Genomic DNA, 12053 nt, shown 5'->3' on the forward strand with positions numbered 1-12053 from the left:
TAACTGCCCCTCTAATTCTTACCTCATCTTTCAAAATTCACTTCATATGCCTCTTCTTCCATGAAGCCACCTTTACCCCAGAGACACTATGATTCTAAACACATTCAGTATTTATTATGGCTATTTGTTGTATTATTGTGCATTGTGTGTTTTATTAACCCAGTTAAATCCCTAGCTGTTTGAGGTCACAGTTATATGGTACTTGACACTGGGTTCCCAGATCATGAGCACCTGGAACTGTGCCTTGAACACAGTGAATGTTTGGTAAATATTTGCTAAAGTGAACTGGAAAGGGGGTGTTCATTTGAATTACAACTACATTTGCTACCAGATGCAAAGCAAATGCATTTACTAATGGTTCATTGCATTAGAATGGTTCTAATGCAATGGTTCATTGCATTGAATACCTCTTTGGGAAGTATCTCCAGTTTTTCCAAGCATGTGTGATAAGATTAAATGCCCCAAGTAGTGTATCTGACGTACAGTAGATACTCAACAAATAGTAGTTTTTTATTTTATTTTTGTTTTATTTCAAGTTAAGGGAAGAACGTGGATGGTAAAGAGAGGGGCATAAATTCAATATAATATATAGCCTAATTTGGAGATATCAGAGCAGGTATGGATGGCAAGTTTTTTTGAAAAAAGAAAGATATAATGAAGAGTTAGAACTCCCGATTTAAATTCTCTGATTTTCTGCCCAGCTTCTTTACTTATTAGCTGGGTAAACCTTGAGCAGGTTACCCTCTCTGCATCCTAGATTTTTCATCTGTAAAAACAGGGATAATAACAGAATCCACTTATAGAGTAGTTGTGAGAATTATATAAAAAAAAAAAATCCTTGTAAAATACTTAGTATAGTGCATGTCACACACCAAGCACTCAAGTTATAGTTGCTACTATCACTATCATTACTATCATCATGAAAATCCTTTCATAATTCTTAGGAATCTGTTCCAAGGAGAAGACATTATTTTCCAGACTGAAAATCTTAGAGTGGTATGTGTCAATCCTGTCAAACCCAAAGATTTATTTCTGCTATTGAATTATGGATGGGAGCAATGAGTTCATGCACTTCATTCAAACGATGCTTACTGAACGTCTACTTTGCGCCACAGTCAGGTGGACAAATTTATTTGATTTACAGAAGGCTAGGAATGAAAGAAACAAGGGGAGCCAGGAAAAGGTGAAGAGTTCAGAGACAGACAAAACCACAAGCAGAAAACAAAGTTAGATTCAATCCAGAGACCCATCAGTGGTCAAAATATCAGTCTGTCAAAAATCAGAAGGGAAGAGTAAGGCAGAGCAGCTCCTGCATAAGACCCCAATCGGAGTGGTACAATGGATTCAATTGCTCATCAATCACAGGTCATTTGTTGGAGATACAAGAGGGGTTATTAGAGAACAGGAGAGGAGCAATGAGCAGTAGAGGGGCAATGAGCAAGGATTTTATTTTTTATATACTACACAACTGTTTTTCACTCACCTGACTTTTCATGTGAAAGCTAGAAATAATGAAAAATAACCGTGTATATTTTAAAAATCTTAACTTTTCTGATTCTCACAATAACACTGAAAGGTCAACTGGAAAGTCCTCTCTACATCCAATGTCTGTGCCCCACCTCCTTTCCCCCACCCAGCATTGATTTGTGCTATTTAAGAGCAGTGTCACGGAGAATTCAGGCCCATACTATGTTATTATGAGCTGACCATAGACAAAGGAATGAAGGATAGTGGAGAAAGCCAGGGATCCCGGGACCCAGGGCACACAGTGGACACAGTCAACTGCAGGGCCAAGCAAGATGGCCAAGATGGCTCCTTGCTCAGCATAAAAACCCCAAAGGATACTAAAAGCTTGGCAACCTTCAAAAGCTTCTCTTGCTTCCTGCATGGGGTGGGGGAAGCAGCTTGCTTAGTAGGAAAAAACCATAGCCCAGGGCGAATCCGCTGGCTAGATTAATCAAAGACATGGCTGAGACAGAACAGATTTTTCCTTTTCATATAGGAATGACTCACAAGCTTGTTTATTCAAAAAGTTACATCCTCCATTGAAGAGAGGTGGTTGATGGGGAAGCTGGATGATAATAATAATAATTACGTTTGTACTGGTCAGCCCACTCACGCCTGTCCCTTGTGTCGCTGGGCACAGTCACACAAACACACCACCAATGGGAAGAAGGTGGCTTGTATATCTTGTTTCATTCTTCCTTCATTCTGCCACACAAATAAAGCAAAGAATACAGTGACCCTCTTATTTTACTCGTAGTCATTTTAGAAAGGGAATGTGCTTTATTGGTTCAAGATGAGGACTGGAGGAAAGACTGCTTGGGTTCAAATTCTGACTCTGCCTAATTGCAAACCATGGGGCCCCGAACAAGTGACTTAATTGCCATAGGCCTCTGCTTCTCCATCTGTAAAAATGGGGATAATAATGTTACTTATTTCATAAGGTTATTGTAAGGATTAAATTAGTTGGTACATGGAAAACAGTTTCCAGCACATTGTTAGTTCTCAGTAAATGTTTGACATTATCATTATTATTACTTCACAGATGGTTAAATGTTCTTCCATTACAGATCTTCTTTTATTCACTATTATCTTAAGAGGTTCAAATTAAACCATAAATGTAATTAGGTCTTTGGGGGAAAATATAATTGTCCTATGAAAAACATTTTCTTCTCAGGCTAGGAAGATATTCTGGAACTTTTGAAAACTCTCTTTTAAATAAGAAGAATTTTGTAAGTATGACTGTGTGTTTCTGTATATCTAAGAAATCATCTTTTTAAAAATATATGTGTATACTAGAAGATAGGTCTAGATAGATAGATGAATAGATACATAGATAGATATTTTTCTATTTTATTAACCTACTTTTTCTGCAATTTTGAAAATTCATAGCAACCGAAGAGCTTGACATTTTTCCTCAGTCCTGTGTTTCAAAATTCACAAAGGCAAACCACCAGAACACATTAATAAATTGTTCTCTTCCATACCCTCTGTGTCTTTCCAACTTAAGGATACTAGAACCTGTAAATCCATTCTCTGACCTGTAAATCCATTCTCTGACACATGAAGAAAATTAACCAGCTAGTGGATTATTTTAACTCCTTTCAGCATCACAAGTACTTATTCCACTTTTAATGAAGATATGCTAGGTTAACGTTGGGGGATTTCACTGGTCTATGAAATTGCTCTCCTACATTAACCCCCCAAAAAAGAGGAAGAATGAAACAACATAAGTGCCTACTTATTTCCATACTCGTTACTGTGTTGTACAATATAAATGAAACATAATAAGATCTGGCTGGGTTCAGCCTGTCTGTGATTCATCTCCTGGGTTATTTTACTCACTGGGTAAAATGAGAACGTCATCCCCAGGGCCTGGAAGGGTATTGTTGTATCCTCCCCAGCCTTCTTCAACACCTTGCCATGTTTCAGGGAGGGACCATTTTAAAGCTGATTCAGGTGCAGAGGTAGAAGCTAGAAAATAAAAAAAAAATTTTGAAAATCTAATTCATTGTGAAAACTTCCAAATACTATCCTTATTTTAGGATGCTAGTGGTATTTTCACCTCCCAAAGAAGTTGTCTTTTAACATTTTATAAGTTTCTGTACAAATATTTATCAGCTAAAAAGCAAGTAATTATTCAATCCTTAGATTACCTTCACTTCTGAAAAATATCCCACTTTTGTTATTATACATTTGTGTTTTGCCTTATAATATGGCATGCTTATCATGAAATATTTAGAAAATGCAAATAAAGAAAGGTAATAATTGCCTATAATCTCACTACCTTGCAATAACTACCTTTTATTTCTATTTCCTTCCAGAATTTCTCAGAATTTTTACATAATTGAGATTATATCAAATCCTGTTCTTATTTTTTACACCCAGTTTGAATTTTTCTTAGCTTAGCCTATTTTCCTATGCATTTTATCATATTATTTAAATGCCTTGTAAACATAATTTTAGTGGCTACATATCATATTTTTTAAATCTGTAATTTACTTAATTCCTATTGTCTGACATTAGACTCTTTTTACTTTGTTAAATTGTAAATAATGCAGTGTTAACTGTCTCTATGCAAATCTCTCAATAATCCTGATTATCTTCTTCAAATACATTCCTCAATGGAATGACTGAGTCAAAGGTTATGTTCTTTCCACAGCTCTCCGTACATATTAAAGGCAGGGTAATAATCTAAAAACTTCTCAGGGCAGTAACTTACAGACAGATCATACATTCAAACCAGTTTCTATTGATTCTGCCTTTGATGATCAAATGGCATTTTCTATTCAACCATTCTACTAGTATCTTCATCGCATAATTGAAATGTAAATCTAATAATTTCCAGTGGGAACTATCCAATATCACATCACGCACAACACCATGCTGAACCATATCTACTTGTTCTTTTCTGGGACATGATTACTGGTGCAGAGTCAAAAGGGCAGAGAGATTGCCTCAAAAGAGTAGAATGAAAAGGCCTCCTCTTTTGAGGGGAGGGAAGGAATCATGTCCATGATTTGCTAATTTTACAACATAAATAGTGAGCACCTTCTCTATCAGACCTGCCCTTGAAAAGGAGGGATACAAAAAGAAATAAAATGTCACCCTTGCCTCCAAGGAACTGATAGTGTTATGTCAGTATTAAGAGGATAAAAACTCTACACAGGCACTGAGAGGAGTTCTTTTTAATGGTACCTGATAATGAAAGGAAGCAAGATTTTGCCAGGAGAAGCTTCCTGAGGGAAGTAGAATCTCAGCTGCATTTTAAAGGCTTAGAAGTTATTCAGGTAAAGGGGAGGTTGTGATGAGTATATGGCAAGAGGGTTGCACTGCAGACAGAAGGATGAGCATGAGCAGAGGCAAAAAATGGGAAGTCCACTGGAGGAATGATAAGAAATTTGGTGTTGCTGAACCACAGGGCTAGAAGAGAGGTAAGTGACAAGGTTGGTAAAATAGACAGAGGCCAGAGTATGAAGGATGACAAAGGTGGAGGGGCCAGAGACTTCCAACCCATTAAGGGTATTATTAAGAAGTGGATGAATACAGTTTGTGCCACAGGGCATTTGGGGTATCTTTGTGGTCTCCAGATGGAGCTATGCAGCAAGCAGTGGAAAAATATGAATTGGAAGGATGGGAAGAGCTCTGAGCCCAAAGATGAATTTGGCATCATCGCCCTAGAAGCTGTATTTGAAACTCTAAGGGTGGTTATAACAGCTCCAGAGGATTTCAAGGTGAAAAGGGAAAATGCCTAATGCCAGAAACACGAGGAACACTTAGTTATTTTTTCTACCAGACCCAATTCCTCAGTAGTCATGGTTTAATTAGAGCTCCAGGATAACCTAAAAGTATATAGATTGTGGTCAAGCAGAAACCATAGGCAATTTAATTAGTACAAAATATACCACACACCTTGGGAATAAGGCAATGTCTTGGAATAAGGATCACTCAGTAAGAGGCTTTATAAACATTTCATAAACTCCAATACTGTAATACCTTTCTAAGTTTTCTCCCAATGTTGCCTTCTTCCCAATATTAGACCCAAAATACCCAGTTGGGGGTTGAGTAGGGGTATTTGTGAGGGTGACCCCTAGCTTGCCCCACAAAGTCCAGATAAAATGTCTCTGATGCCTCATTTCCAGTGATATTTCAAACAGGCAACGATTGTTCTCTAAAACTTCATGCCAAGCTCCAGGAATCTTTAGTTACTCCAATTTTATATCACAGATGATGGAAACAAATATTCTGTACTTTTTTCACCTTTACTCTTGCTTATAAGAGGGCTGACACAGTCTTTAGTTGGACAAATTAGGCCTTCAGGTAGCTATTCTAATGAAGGAAGGTTATTATGCACAAATTTAATTATTCTATACCATCCTGTCTTAAGATAAGAACACTAACGGATAAGAAAACATGTTTCAGTCTCCTGTCAGAGTTATCAGATTTCTATACAATTAATATTAGGATTCTATATGACTACTATTGACAATCAAATTTGTGGAGAGAAAAAGAAGCCTCCAAGAGTTAAAGAAGCATCAGTCAGAGATCTACTGGGAAAATCAGAAGAGAGGAAGGTCTTGGAATCCTAAGTAATACAGCATCTCCAGAGAGCACAAGTGACCTTGTTAATAGTAGAGCTCTGGTAAGAGAGAGAATTACAAGTGACTGTTAAACTTAGCAATCAGGCCATGGGTGATCCAGATGACAGCAGTCCCAGTTGAGTGGTTCAGATGGAAACCACATCAGAGTGGATTGAGGAATGCACTGGAGGTAAGGAAGGAAAGATGTTGGGTCAGATCATCCAAAAAGCTCACTGAGGAATGAACAGTCTTAAGATTTGAGAACCACAGCCTTTGATCTGTCTTCTGAATCTTTAGATAAATTAGACTAGTTTCAAAACTGCAGCCCATGAATTTTGGTCTGGACCAACATTCCTGATGAGGCCTCTCCTTGCTTCCCTGTAGAAATTTGTCACTCAACAAGCAGCTAAGATTGTAGGTGGTCTCGAGCCTGATATATGAGCCAAATGTTGCCCTCCACACCGTTGCTCTTCATCAACCCAGGTTTTCATGGCTCTGCAGGAAGACGAGGCTAGGCTTTTGAGAAGTTTGCAGGACAGCGTCTGCTAATGGAAAATTCAATATCCACAAATTTGTTTTGTTTTATTTTTAATTGGGAGGCACTGAACAGAAGAAGCCAGTAAGGAAAGAAAGGTTAACTACACAAGACAATGAGTTGTTTTGCTGATGGGGGAAAATGTGGAAGATGCACGAAGGGGTGAGTTAACTTTGAACAAGAGTAGGGCTGCCTGAATCTCAGAGATCAAAGAAAGGAACAAAAACTTAAGTCTGTGGGAAAATTTAGGAAAAGAATCCCTGATGATCTGGATGTTCTCATATGACCATGGACAATATGTGCACTTAGTATGGGTGCATACTACATACTCATATGGGTTAACATGTAGATAGATGGTTAACTCATTCAAACATCGGATTGACCCATTCAAACAATGCAATGAATGAGTTAACACAGATAGATGAGTTAACACAGATAGATGTATTAACTCATTCACTCGTTCATTCTTATTTTCGGCAAAAAAATGATATTACAATAATTTTACTGTTTTACATAGAGCTACTCACTAAACAAAATACATGACCATGTTTAAATTTTGGCATTAGCACATATGCTACATACCATGAGAATCAGGCAATGTCTTGGAAGTATGTTATTTAAGATTTCTTCCTGATGAATGATATTGTACTAAATCTGTAACTCTTTGTGTTTTGAAATAGTTTTCTGTCCCAAACTATACGAGGTAGGAAAACTGGCTAGATTTTAATATAACTCATAAATTAATCTATGCTTAATAAGGCAATGTAAACACATCAGAGGCTACATTGTATAGCAGAAGGAACACTGTGCTGAGCTGAGACACCTGAGTTCTTATCTAGGCTCATATGACTGACTACTGATATGACTAAGTTTAATGTCTGGACTCTGGACGTCACATCCCCATTTGTAAAATGAGGCAACTGGATAGGATAGCCTGTAAGGTCTCCACCTTTGTTAAAATACACAACTCTATGAAGTATGGGCTTTCTATTTATCAGCAGTTGTAATTGAAGCATCTCCACTTAAACTGACCCCTTCTAAAAAGCTCTGAATGCTAGACACCATGCCGTCCTTCCAAAGAATCCTTAGTACAGAAATCATCATACTACGTGCTGAGTGACACCACCCTGACTACAGATGGTTGAGCCAAGAATGGCCATTCATAGATGGTCCAGTATCCACAGAAGGGTGCCTGGCATGAGAGCTTCCCCAAGAGGTATGTCCTCTACGGACTAGGCAGTGACACAACCAATCAAATCTCTTCTTGAGGAATATGAACATAGAAACTTTCAGAGAAGAGAGAACTATCCTTTTCCTTATAACAGTTATTTTAAAACAATTGTATTAATTGATTACTTAGTAGTTTGACTGACATCCCCAAGAGATCATAAGACCCCATAAAGTCAAAGTCCATTCCATCTTGCTCATCACAGTATCCCCTACACCTTGCATAAAAGGCACTCAATAAACAAGGCACTTTGAATCATCTAAAGGCACAGAGAGATGAAGGACAAGGAACATAAAAAACAAAGTGTGTGGCAGCTCAGAAAACATTCTGAAAACAATCTTGAATCACATTCTTCATAGCCCAATAAATATGGAGTAGTAACCTTCAGGATTATTGTTTACAGTTTTAGTCCAGTTCTCTTACCTCATTTATCTATTAATTTAAATGAAGGAATTAGATCATTTTCTGATTAGCATGGGCTCTGCTCTGACATAGCACAAAAATGCCACTAAAAATTAAAAGAAATCTCTGCCTTTGAAAAGATTTATTCCTCCTGCAAATGCATAGTTAAATTGACTCAGAATAAACAAAAACAAACAATGAAATACATCAGAAGGTGCTTAGGAGACATTTAGTCTTTGAGAATTTGGCTTTTTGAGTTAGAAAGATTTCACAGAATGATCTGACTTTTGAGGAGGGTTTGTTTACCCTGATTTCCTGAAATTACCAGGAACAATTAAAGTTTAGAGATACCCTGAATTTTTCTTTCCATTTGGAGGGGGCCTAATAGCCCATCTGCAGATCTGGAGTCCTATGTGCACATATGGTCCATAATTTATGAAATGTGCTTATTAATATGTTTCAATTCTTACTTTCATTGTTTTGAAAAATAAATGCACCTTTATATCATTTTTTGACATGCAGATACATATTTTAGTTACAGGGCAACACAATAGAGAGTTATCAGACATATAAGCTTTAGGACTGATATCTGCCTGTTTATTAACAGTATGACAAGGTAGAATTTGTAGAACTACTGGAGGACATTCTGCTATACTAGACACTTCTATTTGGTGTGTTAATACTCACCTGAAATAGTTGGGGGCATACCTTCCTTCACCCAGAGAATGACTCGAACTCGGCCTTCACCTGAAACTACATACCAAAAGCCACAACTTGCATGTGATACAAAGATCATCTTAATATTAAAGATAGTTACATGTGAGAAAAAAAGAATTTATGCTAAATTCTAGTTGCCTAAATTTTCAAAACAAAAAATGAAATCCTTGTTAGTTAATCTAACAATTGATTTCCAACATTTGATTTTGATTGCTTTCATTTGATTAAACTTAACTGTAATAAATGTCTCCAAGAGAACCGGCACATATATAATTAGGAAAAACAAAAACAGAAACAAAACCTTTAGCCATATGTTCTCTGGAGGCCAATGGTGTCCAGCAGGGCATATACCTCATATCCTATTTTTCTCTTCATCATTTTGTAGGCTCAGCTTTTAGAACTCATGTGTTTTTCACCAATAGAGTTCAGACCATCCATGAAATGTATTTGCTTTACCTTTATCCAAACAAATTGTCCTTTTAATGAAGCCTTTTCCCCACCCCCTATCCTCCTCCCATCATCCAAGCCAACTGAGCACATTTAAAAGGACTGGGGTTCATTAATTTTAAGTGTTCAATAAATTAGTGGAAATAATCAAAAGGCCTGATTCTTTCTGATAATGACAATTTGATGTCAATATAAACCAGTAGATTAAGCTGGGAACATATGCTCCTTTGCCAAGAGAGGCTGCTATAATTAAATAGTGAATGCATCTACAAGGTGCTCTCACGCCTGATTAATTAGTAATCAGGTGCGCAAACTCCATTTTTCGGTCACACCTTGTCTCTTATTGGTTAATTACCTTTCTGCCTTATTGTTTGTCACATGAGCCACACCTCCCACCACTAGAGGGCTCCATGTTGCTGAAGGCTGCAGGCTGGGGGACCTGGCCAAACTCACACTCTCCACTTTTGTTTTCCTGGAACCCTAAACCCTTTCCTCCATCACAGATGAAATAAACAGAGGATCATTCTTTCTAATTATAAAACATAAGCAGCTGGGCACTGTAGCTCATGCCTGTAATCCCAGCACTTTGGGAGGCTGAGGTGGGCAGATCACTTAAGGTCAGGAGTTCGAGACCAGCCTGGCCACCACAGTAAAACCCGTCTCAACTAAAAATACAAAAACTAGCCATGCGTAGTGGTACACTCCTGTAATCCCAGCTACTAGGGAAACTGAGGCAGGAGAAGTGCTTGAACCCTGCAGTGTGGAGGTTGCAGTGAGCCAAGATCATGCCACTGCACTCCAGCCTGGGTGACAGAGCAAGACTCTGTCTTGAAAAAAAACTAAAAAATGAAAAATAAAAATAAAACATAAGCTTCAGAATATTACAAAGAAAATGATCCCCAAAGAGATCCATGATGAGACCTCTTCAATTCCTCTAATCTTATTTTGGTCATTTTCTCTTTTTAAAATTTTTCTAAGGATGTAAAGCACAAGTTTGTGTCTTTCACCTTACACTGCCACATGCTGAGACCAGGTGCAATGACAACATGCTCTTGACATGTTCTACCTTTATCACCACTTCCAAGACTTTGCTTAAACTGTTCCTTTACCCTGTTGCTGATTTCACGCGTCTTTCTAACTTAATACTAATAGTAAAGTCACTAGTCAAGGTGTCATTTCCTTTTCTTAAAATAAGGTCTAACTCATCCACCTCTGTTCACATTGATTTGTGCATTCTCTAAAGTTGAAAAGCACTTCTAAATCCATCCTGTGATATTCATCCCAAACTTGTTCTCAATTTAATAAATATTTATTGAGCATCAACTGATAATTTAAGATTACATCAATAGTTAGCTATGTCTTCAAATTTTTGAGAGACAGACTTTTCTCATGCACCTTATGAGACCAGATATTGCTAGAAATGTAGATACCTCATTTTCATGGGCCAATTTAGAAATCCTAGGTTTAATCTTGTATCTGTAGCTCTTTCCACTACACTGCACCAGTGGCTTCCGGACTGAGTGGTGACTGATTTTCTTAAACCTCTACACATGCACAAATGGTCCCCACCTCCAGGAGAACCCCCTCCCAAAACAGACATTGCAAAACTAAAAACTATACTGAAAATCTATTGCTCACCTCACTAATGTTGAGTGTGTGAATGCCAGTCAGTGAAGTGAAGTAGTTTCAGGATCAGAGCAGATAGAGAAAAGTTAACAAAAGCTGGAAAAATTAGAAGTCTGATTTCCTGTACCACCACCTATACATGCCACTGGGGGCAGATGAGTATGAGTCAGAGGGCTATCTTCCCAAATACCATTTTCTGGTCATAGTCAGGAGAGACAATAGTGAATGGTGGGAAGAATGTGGGTACTGGAGCCCAACAGCCTGGATCTGAATTCTAGCTCTTCTGGTTCCTAGACATGGGCCACTGACAAGTTATTTGCCATTTCTAAACCTCATTCATTTCATCTAGAAGTGGGAATAATCATACTATCTATCTCATAGGGCTATTGGAAAGAAAAGATAGAATAATCCACAGAACATGCTTAGCACGGTGCCTGGCACATCATGAACATAAATGTTAACTATTATCAATACTGTCATTACAGCATGTTCATGATTCCAGGTGCCAGTCAACAAGGCTCAAGAAATATGCTTTAACTTTCTACTCTTTTTACAGCTGTATCCAATCATGATGGGCTGTAGTATTACAGAGTTGTAAGCAACTTAACCAGATCTGCTAAAGTTTGTTAAGTGTGTTGACTCTATAAAGAACTGTAAATGTGAAGTGCCATTTCCAATTTGAATAAATACAAAGAGGGATGAAAATCATTTGAGAATGAAGGTATTGGGAAAAGTTTAAAAGCCTTCCACAAGCTGTGATATTGTACATATGTTTTCTCAGTGCTTATGATTTCTGATTTTGTATTTGTAATACGAGAATGGTTAATCTTCCATGTTTATAAATTGAGCCCCATTGTAGTTGATCCTTCCCAGATTGTAAGAAGATCTGATGCTCAAAAAGACAAAAAAAAAAAGTCTTTGGGTCAATTATTGCCAACTTTTTCTGACGAGTGCTATATGATCTAAATTTGCTATAAACACAGACATCTAGGGTGAAGAGGAAAATGTGCTAAGA

General features: G+C 37.6%; 1 protein-coding gene across 1 annotated transcript in view; it reads right to left on the minus strand.

Annotated features, from left to right (window-relative positions):
- The window catches only part of PKHD1 (PKHD1 ciliary IPT domain containing fibrocystin/polyductin), a 629203-nt gene that overhangs the window by 377725 nt on the left and 239425 nt on the right, over positions 1–12053 (minus strand). The window contains 2 exon segments of the mRNA XM_021937365.2: positions 3349–3477; positions 8936–9001. Of these exon segments, the coding sequence (XP_021793057.2) occupies positions 3349–3477; positions 8936–9001 (195 nt within the window).

The sequence above is a fragment of the Papio anubis genome, chromosome 6, assembly GCF_008728515.1.
Source record: "Papio anubis isolate 15944 chromosome 6, Panubis1.0, whole genome shotgun sequence".
Classification (NCBI taxonomy): Eukaryota; Metazoa; Chordata; class Mammalia; order Primates; family Cercopithecidae; genus Papio; species Papio anubis.